The 14,522-nt window shown below is 38.4% G+C and overlaps 1 protein-coding gene across 1 annotated transcript in view; it reads right to left on the reverse strand.

Moving 5' to 3' along the window:
* The window catches only part of FAM117B (family with sequence similarity 117, member B), a gene marked incomplete at its 5' end in the record, with an annotated part of 14,930 nt that extends 4,296 nt beyond the window's left edge, over positions 1–10,634 (reverse strand). The window contains 4 exons of the mRNA XM_010161893.1: positions 164–307; positions 3,980–4,093; positions 4,644–4,736; positions 10,483–10,634. Coding sequence (XP_010160195.1) covers positions 164–307; positions 3,980–4,093; positions 4,644–4,736; positions 10,483–10,634 — 503 coding nt within the window. The remainder of the gene's footprint in view (positions 1–163; positions 308–3,979; positions 4,094–4,643; positions 4,737–10,482) is intronic.
* Positions 10,635–14,522: the final 3,888 nt, after the last annotated feature.

Here is a 14,522-nt window from a genome sequence, read left to right on the forward strand (position 1 = left end):
CCTTTTTTGCTTTCCAAGAGACTTTTCAACTACCCTTTAAGACAGCAAAATCAATTCCAGACAAATTTAATTCAAAAACTGAGCAAAATAAAGCTCGTGACTTAAAAATCTCAAAGCAAAGCCAAAATAAGTATAAAAAGCAATCGTGGTAACAGATACATACAACAAGCTGCTCCTCTTTGTCTCCCGTCTCCTTAATTATTATCTCTATCTCCTGATTCAGTCCTTCTACACTGTTTCGGAATCGCGATCCTGTTGATTTGGTAATAGGTATCACAGGAACAAGAGCACTCTTTGGGATGGGAGCCTGAAGAACCAGAGACAATGAGAAAGCAATGTAGATTTACTTACAAAACAGTTACTATTTCTACTCAAAAAGTGAGCCTTTGAACAGAACACATCTACACCTCAAAGATTTACAGGAAACTGTAGCAATTGGGTTAAAATGGATGCCTTAAATGAAGACACAGACATTATGAATTTTGTTTCAAGTCTAATTGCTAGCAGGAAAAGCTTTCAACAATCTAGTTTCAAAACAACACTTGATATGGTCTGCCTCCAGCCTAACATTGCTTTACAAGTGAAAATTTAACAGTAAACATTTAAATGTAAGTAATTCTGAAGCCTTTGAAATATATTCACATTCCTTCTGAAGTGACTTGTACCACAATTTCACTTCCTTCACTCTTGGATTTACCACTTATAATTTCATTAAAATTGTATTTTATGGAAGTCTGCCATCACCTACAGTAACGCGACATATGCAGAAGCAAAATTATTCCACAAATGCAAGACTGCACTATGCTAAATGAAGACCAAGATTAATCCAAAATAAAAGGTTGACAAAATAATTTAGGAAGACTTCCACAGAAAGAATAAAATCCCAAACTCAAATGCTAATATGCAGTTGCTTCAGAATGAAGATTAACATTTTAAGAAATCCAGTGTTTCGAAGTATGCATGAAATCTCCATTGTCAGAAAACATGTTACTGAAGTTTTCCAATGTCCCTTTTGGTACACCACAACTTTGAGATTTCCTACCCTCTCCATTAGCATCCTCACCCCCCACCCCATTAAAAAAATCATGCTACCAGAACATTAGAAGATTCTGCCCTAAACTTCAACACAGACTTGGTGAATATGCAGGGCACTACTACAGGTAATGGAATGCTTCCTGCAAACATTCAGTTCAACTCAAGGAACAGCATGACTCTTCAAGTCACAGCAGAATTCCTGTGTCAAAATCCTAGACCCTATGGCCTAGTGGCTGTGACCGAGAACATCTCTACTGACTGGAGGACAGTAGCATTCTCACCTGCTCTTCAAAGCCTTTCACCTGTGGTTTTTTTGGTTTTTTCCTCTAAGCAACAAAACTGTGCACAGACATACATCAAAGCATCGGGACTTTGCATGCAAATTCTCAAAAACTGTGTAAAATTTGCCTGGCAGGAAGATTACCTTAGAAAAATTAAGGTAAATGAGAATTCTTAAGTGCAGATCATAATGCAGATTTATCCTCACAATCACCTATCTGCAAGGTGGCAAAACTTCTGAATGATACTGGTTTTGCTTTATTGAAATGTTAGGATAATTATTAAAAAAAAAAAAAGACTTAAAGAACTACAAAAGCTTCTGTTCAGGAAATGCTTGTGACTATGTTTATGTCAACAGAAACTAAACATTCTCATAATGGCCAAACATGGAATAGCTTTCAAAAGTGTTGCCTGAAGATGAAAACTTAAAAATAGAAACCACTGGAAAAGAGCACAGAGTTGAGAGGCAAGAGTCTAGGAAAGCAACCCTGCTAATCCCATTCCAAACAAGGTCTTGGATCAACAATCCAGTAAACTAATACGGGTCAATATCCAGTCATAATACAGGTATATCAGCACAAGTTTAGGCACTAAAGACTGCTTATGCACCCAGTTATTAAATATACATGTTCTGAGGACAAACTGAACTTGTCAAAAAGCAGCACACAAGTATGCTTGTCTAAGATTTCAACAGCCATTAGCTAAACATGGGAATCATCCATCTTTTAAATATGATTGCCTACCACAGAAATTCTTAGAATCATAGTACTGTTTGAAGAGTTCAAAGCAGAAAAGCACAAGTTGCTCCAATAGAGTTCACTATGGTTTGACACGGCATGTCCCACTTCTAAGAGAAATAACATTCTGTAGATGACTGAGTTTGACTTGTTAACCCAGAGTGCCAGAGGGTGGAAAGGGAAGAGGTACTGCTACAGGGTTGGACCAACCAGCCTCAAAACAAGACACTTTAGATTAGAAACATTGCCTTCACAGAATGTTTGCATGCAGCTGGCCCTGACATACTGGAATAGGCTACCAAACTTTGACTACTCCTACTACGTAGGAGGCAATTTCCTAAGACATTTTCTTAGCATTGTCAGGAATCCAACTCCTTGGACTCCGACTTCTTTGCGTGATCCTCTAGAATCAACAACTGCAAGTTTCCTTGAAGTTGGAAATGCAGAAAAAATTTCTAAATATTCTAATCCCTAACTGCAAGTGTTTCCACACAGTCCTTCCCACAAATGCTGAAGGAACAGGGCTGCTGCCAGAAATTCTAGTTTAGCAGTTCCCTAGAAAGGAGTGAGAAAGTCTAAGAACTTTGCCCTTGATGCCTACAGTTACAGATTTTCACTCTGACTTAGAAAGCAGCCTCTAAATGCCATTAATCTAAACCCTTCACTTACTCTTTTTGAAGCCTTTCGAAACTGCCTCCCTTCGCAAGTAGCTTGACACAGCTGGCACAGAACTTCACAGGAAAAACAATGGTTTGTTTGGTAAGACAATGCCGGAAAAGCTGCTTTGCCTTTGTTTATATTTTTATCGTCTGTTTCACAAGCCCCAAAACAAATTATCTGTTGTGCAATATTTTATTCACGTACTTTAAAAATTGGCAGAATGCAAAAGGCCTCCATACAAGAATCAAAATTTCATGAGCATAATAATAATTATGATGCAAAAAAAAAAAAAAATCATACGCATAATTGGGGGGACGGTATTTTTCAGAGTAGCAGCATCACTGTTCATTTTCAAAATTAACAACCACTGATATTATCTATGTTAAAATGACAATAGCTTAGCATTTAGAAACCTACAGATTTGTTAGATACCAAGCCAAACCCGTTATACTGCATGTAATTCCCTAGTGTACTGGAGGGCCTACTTCCAGATTTTCTCAGCACATTTTCTTTTTAGCTGAAATGCCTCAATTACCCGTAAGAACAGAACAAATCTTCAAATAAGTTGTACAAATTTGGCTAAAATACCTGCATCAAGTATTCTGACCTTTTTCTTTTAACAAAAAAAACCCAAACAACCAAAAAAAAAAAAAATCCGTGTCTGACCAGTTTTCCTAAACTTTCTCAAAAGTCCTTAGGAAATGGATTGGATCATTTATCTGTCTTTATTCTATGATAATTCGGACTGGTCTGATGTGAGCTGCAACAGTCACTAAGCTTAATAGCATTTAATCTACAGGTGAAGTACTGCACCCATACCTCATGAAAGCAGATCAAATTATAGGAATTTGTACTAGACAGCTTGTTTCAAATTCAAACTGTTTTTCTGCTATACAGAAAAGGAGAAAACAGATTCTGTTTTCAGATTTAAAGAGCTTAAAGAAGTAATTCCTAAATGGTTAATTTTCTTTTAAAAAAAAAAAAATCCAAAATACTTCTAGTAGCACAGTATTCAAACTAATCACAAATTGAACTCAAGAGTTCAAAGACAACGCAGCCAAGTAACAAAAACATCCAGGACCCCATACTCTCAAGGATGTCAGAGGATGTGGATCTATGTCATAGAATTCCCCTATAGCTACAACATATTTACCAGTATGTGGTATTTCTAAGTTCCTTTTAAGACAAATCACAACGTGGAAGGGAGTTTAAAATAGTATTATCTGTCCAATATATCCAAAACATGTCCAAAAAGAGCACAGCCTTACCTGACCGTGGTTAATGGCTGCATGGTTACCATGAAACGGAGACTGTCTGTCTTTATCACGATGATGCCTACTGCTGTGTTTGCTTCTCTGCAACTGTTGACGCAATTTTGCAATCTAATAAAGGAAAAATTAACATTAGATTTCACCAGAAATAGTCAGGTACAGACACAGTTTCACCAATTTATTCCATCACTTAAATTCTTAAGTTAAATTAAGTTAAATTCTTAAGTTAAAATTCTTTACTACCACAACGTTCATAGTTATTGCCAGCACTAAATTAGACTCAAGATCTTGCAAACCTAACATGTTAGCTGCCAATGCAGTGGAATCCCCAAAGATACCTCTGGTGGTTTAATGAAAGAACTTGAAATACATAAAGTTTGAAAGTAGTTTGGTAACTGCTGTATCTCGTCCTTTGAAGAAGGAGGTCACCTGCATTTGACACTTTCTTTCCCACACATTCAGATTAAAAAAATGTAATAGTCCTGAATTCTTATATGAAATCAATACTAAATGAACAGCTATTTCTTATTTTTACCAAGCCTGCAATCTGTATTATAAAACAAAGCAGTACAATATTCATGCCCTCCTGAAAACTTAGATTAACAGTGCATACCAGTAAAAAATTTAATCCAAAGGTTTATCACATAATTGCATTTCTGACCTCCTTGAGTTGATCATTGCTGCCCCATGATGCTGAACGTTTGTGTGAGCTTCTCTTCTTTTCTAAATATTCTTCAGCCCAGGCACTTTCTGTCTACAGCAAGAAGATGACACAATTAATTAAAAAAGGGTAATTCCTATTTTGTCAGAATATTTTAAGACAAATTAGAATAGTGTTAAGATTTGCTAGATTTAGAACTGCAAGTGAAAAGCACTAACTAGAAGCCTTTCTGACAAGTATGAGAAATTGGAGTGAAACTATGTAGTTAAAAAAACCCAACCAAACCACACACACAAAAATCCCAACTTTCAGACTTGCTCTAATACAGGAATGTACTAGTTTCCCTTCCAAATTACTGAGCATAAGGCAGTATTAAGGCAGCCAGATGTACCACAAGCTCTGAAGAACCAGTACAACAGCACTGAATTTGGGGAAGATGGTATATTTCATTTCCTGCACAGATGCTGACCTTGTTATTTTTGATGTATTAGCAAGAGCACCTTGATGTAAACATCGTGAAAGCCTACACCAGTAGAGCTTAGACTTTATGTTTTTGCTCAGAGGAATAGGAAAAAGTAAAGCAAGGCACATAAGCACCACTAGAGCTATTGCAAAGCAGAAAATTAATTTATTAATGCCTCAAAGTGCTTCAGGCTAACAGTTGTCTCAGGCCAAGCAGAAAGCAACACATAATACTAAACTAGTTTCACCAAACCAATAGTCATTTACATCTAATAAAGAAACTTGTAAACACGCAGCAGTAAAACACAAGAAATTAAAAGTATCATCAAGACAAACTGCATTTACTCAAGGTAACAAAATACACAAGCAAGCCTTCGATAATAACTACATGCCTTATGGACAGTTTGTACTCCTACCTAACCATGACCAGAATGGCCTTCAAAAGCAGTCAACTGCAAAGATTTTAAGAAGAGGAATAATAGTATCTATTGAGAATCTCCATGCAGTCACAAGAACTATACCTAAAGAAGCAAGGGGAGGATTTCTGGAAGCAGCTTACACACTGAAAGAGACAGCAAATCACTTGCCACAGTGCAGTTCGTAGCACACAGTGGTGATATAGCTAACATCCTTTGGAGTCACAGATATCTCACCTTCTCCTACCGAGAAGAACTTAGCCTCAAAGCTTTCACATCTACAGTGTACAACAGCAGTTCTTAAATGCAAGACTAACAGCTGGCAAGCCACAGGCTGACCTTAGACCATCTGTACTCAGAAAACAGAAACAAGGCCTTCAATGAGGTGGTATTAATCCCCATTTTGCAGGGAAAAATGAGGTATTACTCCAAACATAACTCCCACCAGCTGCAGCTACCATGAAACCTCCACTATCAGTAGTTTTTCCATCTTCATCATTCCAAACCATAAACTAACTAGGACAAATCTGAATAATACAGTTAGTAGGGTTGCTTTGAAATTCCTATTTCATAGCAAAACTAGAATCTATCTATTTTTCCAGAAAAACACTCACTTATCTTCATCACAAAATAGAGTAATTGATAACCCACATTCCCAAGTACCAAATTTTGTCTAGTCAATTCTCACATGTCAATCTGGAGACTCATTCTATCCTCTAACTCCTTGAACAATAAGTTTTAGCTGTCAATTCTAACTTCCCAACTCAGCGTAACCAATACACTTGCCTACAGGAATCTAATTAACACCCTAATCAGCCTTTGCATTTAATTTATATTCAAGACTTTGACTTAAGATTCAAGGCTTACTTCATAAATTAGTATCTAACTAATTTTAAAGGATTAAAATTTGCTTTGATGCTCATCCTCAAAACAAATAGTTAGAAATCCTTTTTGAGTCGGTATAAGACACTAAATTATAGGAAACCTTTACATCAACACAGAAATGTAATACTATTTTAGCAAGTCTCCTCCTACTTATTCCCCGTATTTTGTTTATGATACTCATTTTCAAGAAACACAGACCCAAGAACCAAAAGACAATGAGGGAATTCTGTTTCTCTAGGTTCTTAAAATACTACTACTTGCTTATTACTTGTTACCATTCACAGCAGCCTTCTGCTTGTTCTAGAATTACAGAGACAAATGAGTTTAAGGCTAAATTTATCAGACAGTAGAACACTTAGGAAAAAAGTCTTAGAGGCAAAAACTTTCCAGCTGAAATGAATTATTCTTTAAGAATTAAAAAAGCACAAAGCAATTGTCTCATTTTAGCTTGTATTTTGACATAGCTGTATTTCAATCAACAACAGGCAAAGCCAAACAGGTCTGATTCAAAAGGAAAGAGACACAAGATTACGAACACCTTTTTTAGCAGCGCTTAATATCTGCATGTATGAATTCACCCTAGGACGCTCAATAATACACTTATTCATAGTGGTGGGTTGATCCTGGCTGGGGGCCAGGTGCCCAAAGCTGCTCTATCACTCCCCTCTTCAGCTGAACAGGGGAGAGAAAATGTAATGAAAGGTTCACGGGTTGAGATAAGGACAGGGAGAGATCAGTCAGCAATTACTGTCATGGGCAAAACAAACTCAACTTGGGGAAAAAATTTAATTAAGAACTAAACCCAAACCTCAAAATACCTTCCCCCCACGCTCAGCTTTGCTCCCGACTTCTCTACCTCCACCCCTCCAGCAGCACAAGGGGACAGGGAATAGGGGTTGTGGTCAGTTCATCACACGTTATCTCTGCAGCTCCTTCTTCCTTCAGGGGAAGACTCCTCACACTCTGCCCTGCTCCAGTGTGGGGTCCCTTCCATGGGAGAGAGAGTACTCCATAAGCTTCTCCAGCATGAGTCCTTGCCATGGGCTGCAGTTCTTCATGAAAACTGCTCTACTGTGGGTCCCTTCCATGGGGTGCACTCATTCAGGAGCAGCCTGCTCCAGCCTGGGTCCCCTGTGGGGTCACAAGTCCTGTCAGCAAACCTGCTCCAGCATGGGCTTCCCAGAGGGTCACAACCTCCTTTGGGCATCCTCCTGCTTTAGCGTGGGGTCCTCCCCACACTGCAGGTGGGTCTCTGCTCCCCTGTGACTGTCCATGGCTGCAGGGCACAGGCGGCCTCATTGTGATCTTCACCACAGGCTGCCAGGGAATCTCTGCTCCGGCACCTGGAACACCTCCTCCCTCTTCTTCTCCACTGATCTTGGTGTCTGCAGAGCTGTTTCTCTCTCTGCTGCAAAATCCCTCTCCATTTTTTCTGGTGTGTTTGTTTTGGTTTGGGTTTTTCTTCTGTGCAGTTTGTCTGGTTTAAACATGTTATCCCAGAGGCCCTACTACTGTTGCTGATGGGCTCAGCCTTGGCCAGCGGTGGGTCCATCTTGAAGCAGGCTGGCATTGGCTCTGTTTGACATAGCAGCTTCTCACAGAAGACAGCCCAGTAGCCCCCTCGCTACCTAAACTTTGACACACAAACCCAATACATTCATCATCAAACAAACATTCTGCATATACATAATTCAGTCTAGTTTTAGACAGGTTTCACCTAAAAACAGGAGTCTGATATACAAGTCTGTTCATGGCCTGGGATCTCTTACACAGTTCTCAGATATGACCTATGGGCATCTCTATAAAGGCCTGCAAGCTGAAGCGTGTCACTAATTGCTGTCCCTTCCCATACTTCTTGAATGCCATAAACCCGCAGAATCAAGATACCCTGCTTACTCAACTTGAAAATGTTTTATGTCTTAATAGATTGAATTCCTGTTCCCTAAACTTTTGCAATATGAACACATCCATTTCACATCAAACTTTACGAAATGTAAAGTAGACACTGGAGTCAGAATATCTTGTTAAATGAAACTTCATTCAAACACATCTTCAGAAATGCTAAAAAACACAAATGGGGAGCCTATACTATCTTAGGAAACTAACTATTGTAAATCATGTTTTAAACTTGTTCTAGTTCAAATGGTTGCTCTCAAGCACACCAGAAAGATTAAAGGCAATGGTGTCTTATTGGTGTCATATCAATACAAGCTTTGGACATGTAGATGTATGCCTCTATTACAAAATTTTCTACTGTTTTGATAAATTTGAAATTAGGAAGCACAAACAGATTATTCTGTTTCCCTCAGCAGTATACTAATGTCAATCATCACTAAATGTACTCATTCTGCAGAAATATCCAATGCCCTTTACAGTCTTCCCATTAATCTTTGCAAATATGTTCCCCTTTATGTATGAAAGCCCCACTGCCACAGCAGCTAGATGCATTACAATTGGAAGACAAAAGAAAAATGTAAGCCAAAACGGAAGATACCTAATCCAGGTGGAAAATACAGATTATAAAAGCCCAACCATGACTCAGGTTATACCAAACATAAACTGAAAGAGATAAACTGAATATAGCAAACACTTTGACAGCAGTTTTGAAAAAAAGTATTATCCTAAGTAATCAAATATGAAAAGAAATAACTAAGGCACCCACACGGGTTTAGTTCTGCCCATTAATGATGCATTTTAATAGCTAACCATGAGCAGCAATATCTTGTAAATCATACATCTCCATTCATCCTCCTCCTCTTACTATGATTTGCTTACCTTTTTCACCTCATCTTCTAACCATTCTTCTGATTAATTTTCTTGCACAGAAAACTTGTTCCTCGGCTCTCCTTTCTTCAGCAGTTTCTAGTTTCACCTTATTCACAACAGGCATATTCCCCTACAAAAACACCTTACTTTTCTACTGAGCTGCTCTCTGAATTGAGCAAAATGCTGCAGCTCTTGACAAGGCCATCAGTAACAATCAACACTGCAGACATGATCTCCTCAACATCCCACACATTTAAGTGGACAGCACACCGAAACCTAGGTGGCCACATTTTTGTTATTGCTACCAAACCTAAGGCAGGCTCAAACTCAAGTATGACCCACAGGCTGTCAGTTTCTCTTCCAACTGCATTTTGTTTATGTTCTCTGGAATTGGTGGAGACCTGTTGTTGAAATCATGGTGTAGGAATAGGGGTTTAAATTCTGCTATGTTTGACGCTCTACTTCACTCTACAAGTTACAGAAATCCAAAGCCAGACTGCATGCACAGAATGTGAATGGAAACACTGGGATATTTTATGGAAAAATCCATCTTGAATCACTTCTGCATACAGCAGGATATCATGTAGCAACAGGTCCCTTTAAGGGGAATGATAAAACTACTGTCACTAGCACACAGCTCCTGTAATGCCAGTTTCATTCAAGTGTTTGTTGGTTCTGTCTTTACAAGTGGCATAGGACTGAACCATTAAAAGCTTGCAAAATTTTGTCAAGTTGTTCAAGTTTATTGGCAAGTCATGTACTTTTATAATACTTTCCAGCTGAGCTAAATTTGAACATCATTCACAGCTCAATGAGGCAGCTCTTCAGTGTATAGAATTCTATACCAGAAGCACAGATCCCATGCCTTTTACAATCAGAAAATAAACACCCATAGAGGAGGCTACAATAATTTTTCTACAGGCACTACAGACACTTTTTTAGTTTACTTTTAAGACAGACATAAGGAGTTGCTAAATTCTCTTACATAAATTTAAACTTAATAGTACTTAACACTAGTGCAGTGTAGTGTACTGCTCACTGTAAGAACGATGAGGAAACAGATGTGCAACACACTACTGTTTTTCTGAGGGAAGAAGAAAATGGAACTCTTAACTGATATTAACTTCACAGACTTTTCTTAGCGAAGAAAGCAAATAATTAACAAAAACAGCAAAGGTAGGATTCCTGCAGTTTGAAAGTGAATAGGAATCTGCAAGCAAGAATGCTAAAGTGAACGTCTTCAAGGAAAAAGCTTATGTTTAAATCCTGTCTTCACATTTAAATACTCCAAATACAAAAATCTGTCCTACCTGTGTGGCTTTGTCTCTCATACATGGAGCAGCTTGTCCATGATTATCACGAGGCCATTGTCCAGCAAGGTATGGAGCAGCAAGCGTATCCAATGAGGAAGTCCGGCGAATAATACTGGAAGGGCTTGATGAAGGTGGTCTTGATTTGTCAGCTAGAATAAGAACACTTGATTAGAAAGAAAGCATTCAAGAAGTCATATCAAATCGCAACTACTATGTTATGAAGTATACCACTAGATACTTTTAATATAGGAATTAAGTTTGCTTTTCCAGGCTCTATTCCTTTTTAGTAAGCAATGAAATGCGTTTTTAGGGTTTCCTTAAAACATCCTTATGTCACAAACGTTACATTGGTACTCACACACCACCATTTATTCCCTCAAATGCACAGTAGTCACTGGATTCTTAAATGATGAAGGCTTGGAAGAAATAAGAATAGCTAAGTTTCCTCATACATTATGGCTAACAAAAAGATCTGTGCTGAACCTTTTCAATTTAATATTGAGTTTAGCATTCATCCCACTAGCCCTTTACCCTTCATCTACTTTAATTCAAAGGATGCTATAAACTATATTTTATTAACCACCCAGTATATGATATATGGAGATAAATAGTTATGTCTAACCCTTAGATCTACAAGTCAGCTTTTATAAGGTAATGATTTACATCTTAAATATAATCAAGACATCTCCTCCCTTAACATGCTACTTGGTAATTACGTTCATATTTGCCTGACACTACACCTTCTGCAACACCACATTTTTATGGTTTAAATTGATAACACGTCTGAGAACAATTTAGATACTAACAAGAACCCTTACTGAGAAAGGTTAAATTAACAAGCACAGGAAGTAACATGAGAAGAAAGAATATGGTTAAAACCAAAAGTTTGCATCTATCCCATACGTCAATGATATCTTAAGTAAAGTGGCAATAAGACTATGCTGAAAGCTACTAATTGTAAACACTGTAAAGAAAGGTTCCTCAAAATAGTAATTGAGCTTCGTTAAATTAAAGAGACTGACAAGCAGGAAAGACCCAGAGTTTACATATACACTCACACATTATTTGTTCCTAGATATTCTAAATGTAAAGTGCCAATTCAGAGAACACAATGATCTAAGCTTACTTCATCTACTCCCCACTGAATTATACCTGAAAGAATTGTGTATTAATCTTACCTATAATGAATACAAAGGCCTAAACCAATGGCTAGAACATAGCAAACAATACAGAGACTAGATGGAAGCTTTATAACGGCACTGAAACAGTCATATGTCCTTCCTGACTGTGCCTTAGGATGAACTCTGCACTAAAAGTATAAATAACAGAGAAATTTCTATCTACATGAACTCATTTATGAACAAAAATTGTGCCTGATTAGTGTCTCACTGCTAGTCAGAAAATAAAACCACTGCTATCAGAAGTCCAGAATTCAATTTTTAAGCCATTTCATCTACTAAAGATACATAAATATTAATAAAACCTGTGTGCCAGTTTGGGCTGGGATAGAGTTCATTTTCGTCACAGTAGCTGGTATGGGGCTGTGTTTTGGATTTGTGCTGGGAACTGTGTTTCTAAGACAGGGATGTTGTTGTTACTACTGAGCAGTGCTCACACAGAGTCAAAGCCTTTTCTGCTGCTTAAACCACACCAAACCCCCCCTCCCCCCAACCAGTGATGAGGCTGGGGGGACACACCGCCAGGACAGCTGACCCCAACTGACCAAAGGGATATCCCAGAACACATGACATCATGCTCAGCAGATAAAGCTGGGGAAGAAGGAGGAAGGGGGGGACATTCAGAGCGATGGAGTTTGTCTTCCCAAGTAACCGTTACGCATGAGGGAGCCCTGCCTTCCTGGAGATGGCTGAACACCTGCCTGCCAGTGGGAAGCGGTGAATGAATTCCTTGTTCTGCTTTGCTGCATGTGCAGCTTTTGATTTACCTATTAAACTGTCTTTATCCCAACCCACGAGTTTTCTCCCTTTTACTCTTCCAATTCTGTCCCCCATCCCACTGGATGGGGGGGAGGGGGGAAGGAGTGAGCAAGCAACTGTGTGGTGCTCAGTTGCCAGCTGAGGTTAAACCACAACAACCTGTTAGGTATAGATTTCTGTGGTGTGGACAGCATCTTGGTCTCATAGAACATCAGTCTATTCAAATGTAAGTCCAGTGACATTCTATACCGAATATCCTCATGCAAAGTTTGCATTACAAACGTACACATTAAAAGTGTGGAAAATATTTCAACTCAACTGTAAGGAAATAATTATTAGCACTATAATCAGCCACATTCACATAAAGCAGTCCAGAAACCTCATCTGGTTTATTATTTCTACTAGAACCAACAACAATAAAATCTTACTACTCGGCTCACAGTGGATCTGCTCTTAGGGGGTAGCAGCAAACCTCAGTTTTGGAGTTACCATGCACTTAAGACCCCTGTATTAAAGAAATTCTGACTACTACTACCACCATACAGCACACTAAAGGATCTGTTTGCATCAGAAGATCTCGAAACAATTTGATTTGTCTGTACCATGGGAGAATGTGGCACGCTAATGCAACGTGTCGTTCCTTAAAAATGACACTTGCTTCCAAAGTTATATCAAACATGCTATTTGTCTCAGAAACAGCCACCGTACTTTTTTTTTTAATTATTATTCCTCTTCAAGACACTTCTCTCTTACCAATGTGTAAGAGATGATGTGAAAAAAGAAATTGAAAATCAGGAAGCGTATGTAGTCAGTCAGCTCATCTGCAAAGCCACTGCAGCAGACGGCTTCAAAACTGAAGCAGCAGAAACTATTACCCTCTCCCCTCCCCCCACGAAAAAAAGTGGAAATAATATTTTGCTGGGCTAACAGAGAGAATGAAAACTGAAGAGCCTGAAGTTTACTATTTAATTTCAAGGGAAGGTGTTCATTTCAAGGCACAAAGCCTAGAAGTACTCTCCTTTCCTCTGATTTGAAAATTCCTTCAAGGAATTCTATTTTCCAATTACTTTCATTTAGATCGGGCAAGGATGTTTGGATAGTTTTTCTCACTTTTCCACCTTCACAACATACCTTCATACAAATTGCCAAAGTCTACTACACAGCTCCGCTTGCTGTTTCAAAGCATTTCAATGGGAACATATACAATGTTTTCACTGCACTTTCCTCTATGACACTTGAGGCAAGCGTTCAGCTGCTATTTTTCCTTGATGTGACCTACATAACAAGAGATCTGCCTCCATAGAGATAACAGTTACAACAGCTGTGGCTGATGAAAAACAATGGAGCTGTTTCATCAAATAAATGCTTCTTAAATATTAGATCTGTTTTAATTGGCCTGATTAGCTCTTTAGAGCAATATTTCTGACAAATATCAAACCTCCTATCCATCCTCCACTACTCTGAATCTATTTAGAAACAAAGTCTTTCTGCAATCTGGCTTCAAACAAAGCAAAATAGTAGAACAAAACATAAACAGAACATACACAGTACAAATCAACAAAGTCCATAATGCAGGAAAATAACAGGTTACTATGTCTTCACAAGTCACCGCAGTACAATTGACCGACTGACATTGCTACAGGTGAACTGGTGGTGCACACATCTATGGCAAGCGTGAAGCCAGGCACCTCCAAACACGATTTAAGCTAAGGTAGTCTAACAATGTCACTGGAGAGCAAGATTGAACAAATATAGATGCTTACCAATAACTAACTGAAGTTTAGAAAAGATAGCACTGACGTGGGAGGTGGGTAACTTAACATCCAAGTCCTACAACTACCCTTACAAGTCAAAAAGTAAATTACAGTGTGAGAACACATAACTTTGAATGGGATACCTCTTGGGAGAAAATTGCTATATGTAAAGAGAGGAATGAAAAAAAACAAGGGATGGTCTTACACATAAAGTCCTAAGAGGCAAAACACTTTGAAAATTCATTTTTCAGAAAAACTGCTATTAGAACTGCAAATAAGGATTACTGCTAACATGTAACTAGGAGATTGATCTTATGGTCCTGCTGATATCTGTCTACATATTTTA

The sequence above is a fragment of the Eurypyga helias genome, unplaced genomic scaffold, assembly GCF_000690775.1.
Source record: "Eurypyga helias isolate BGI_N326 unplaced genomic scaffold, ASM69077v1 scaffold7742, whole genome shotgun sequence".
NCBI classification, from domain to species: domain Eukaryota; kingdom Metazoa; phylum Chordata; class Aves; order Eurypygiformes; family Eurypygidae; genus Eurypyga; species Eurypyga helias.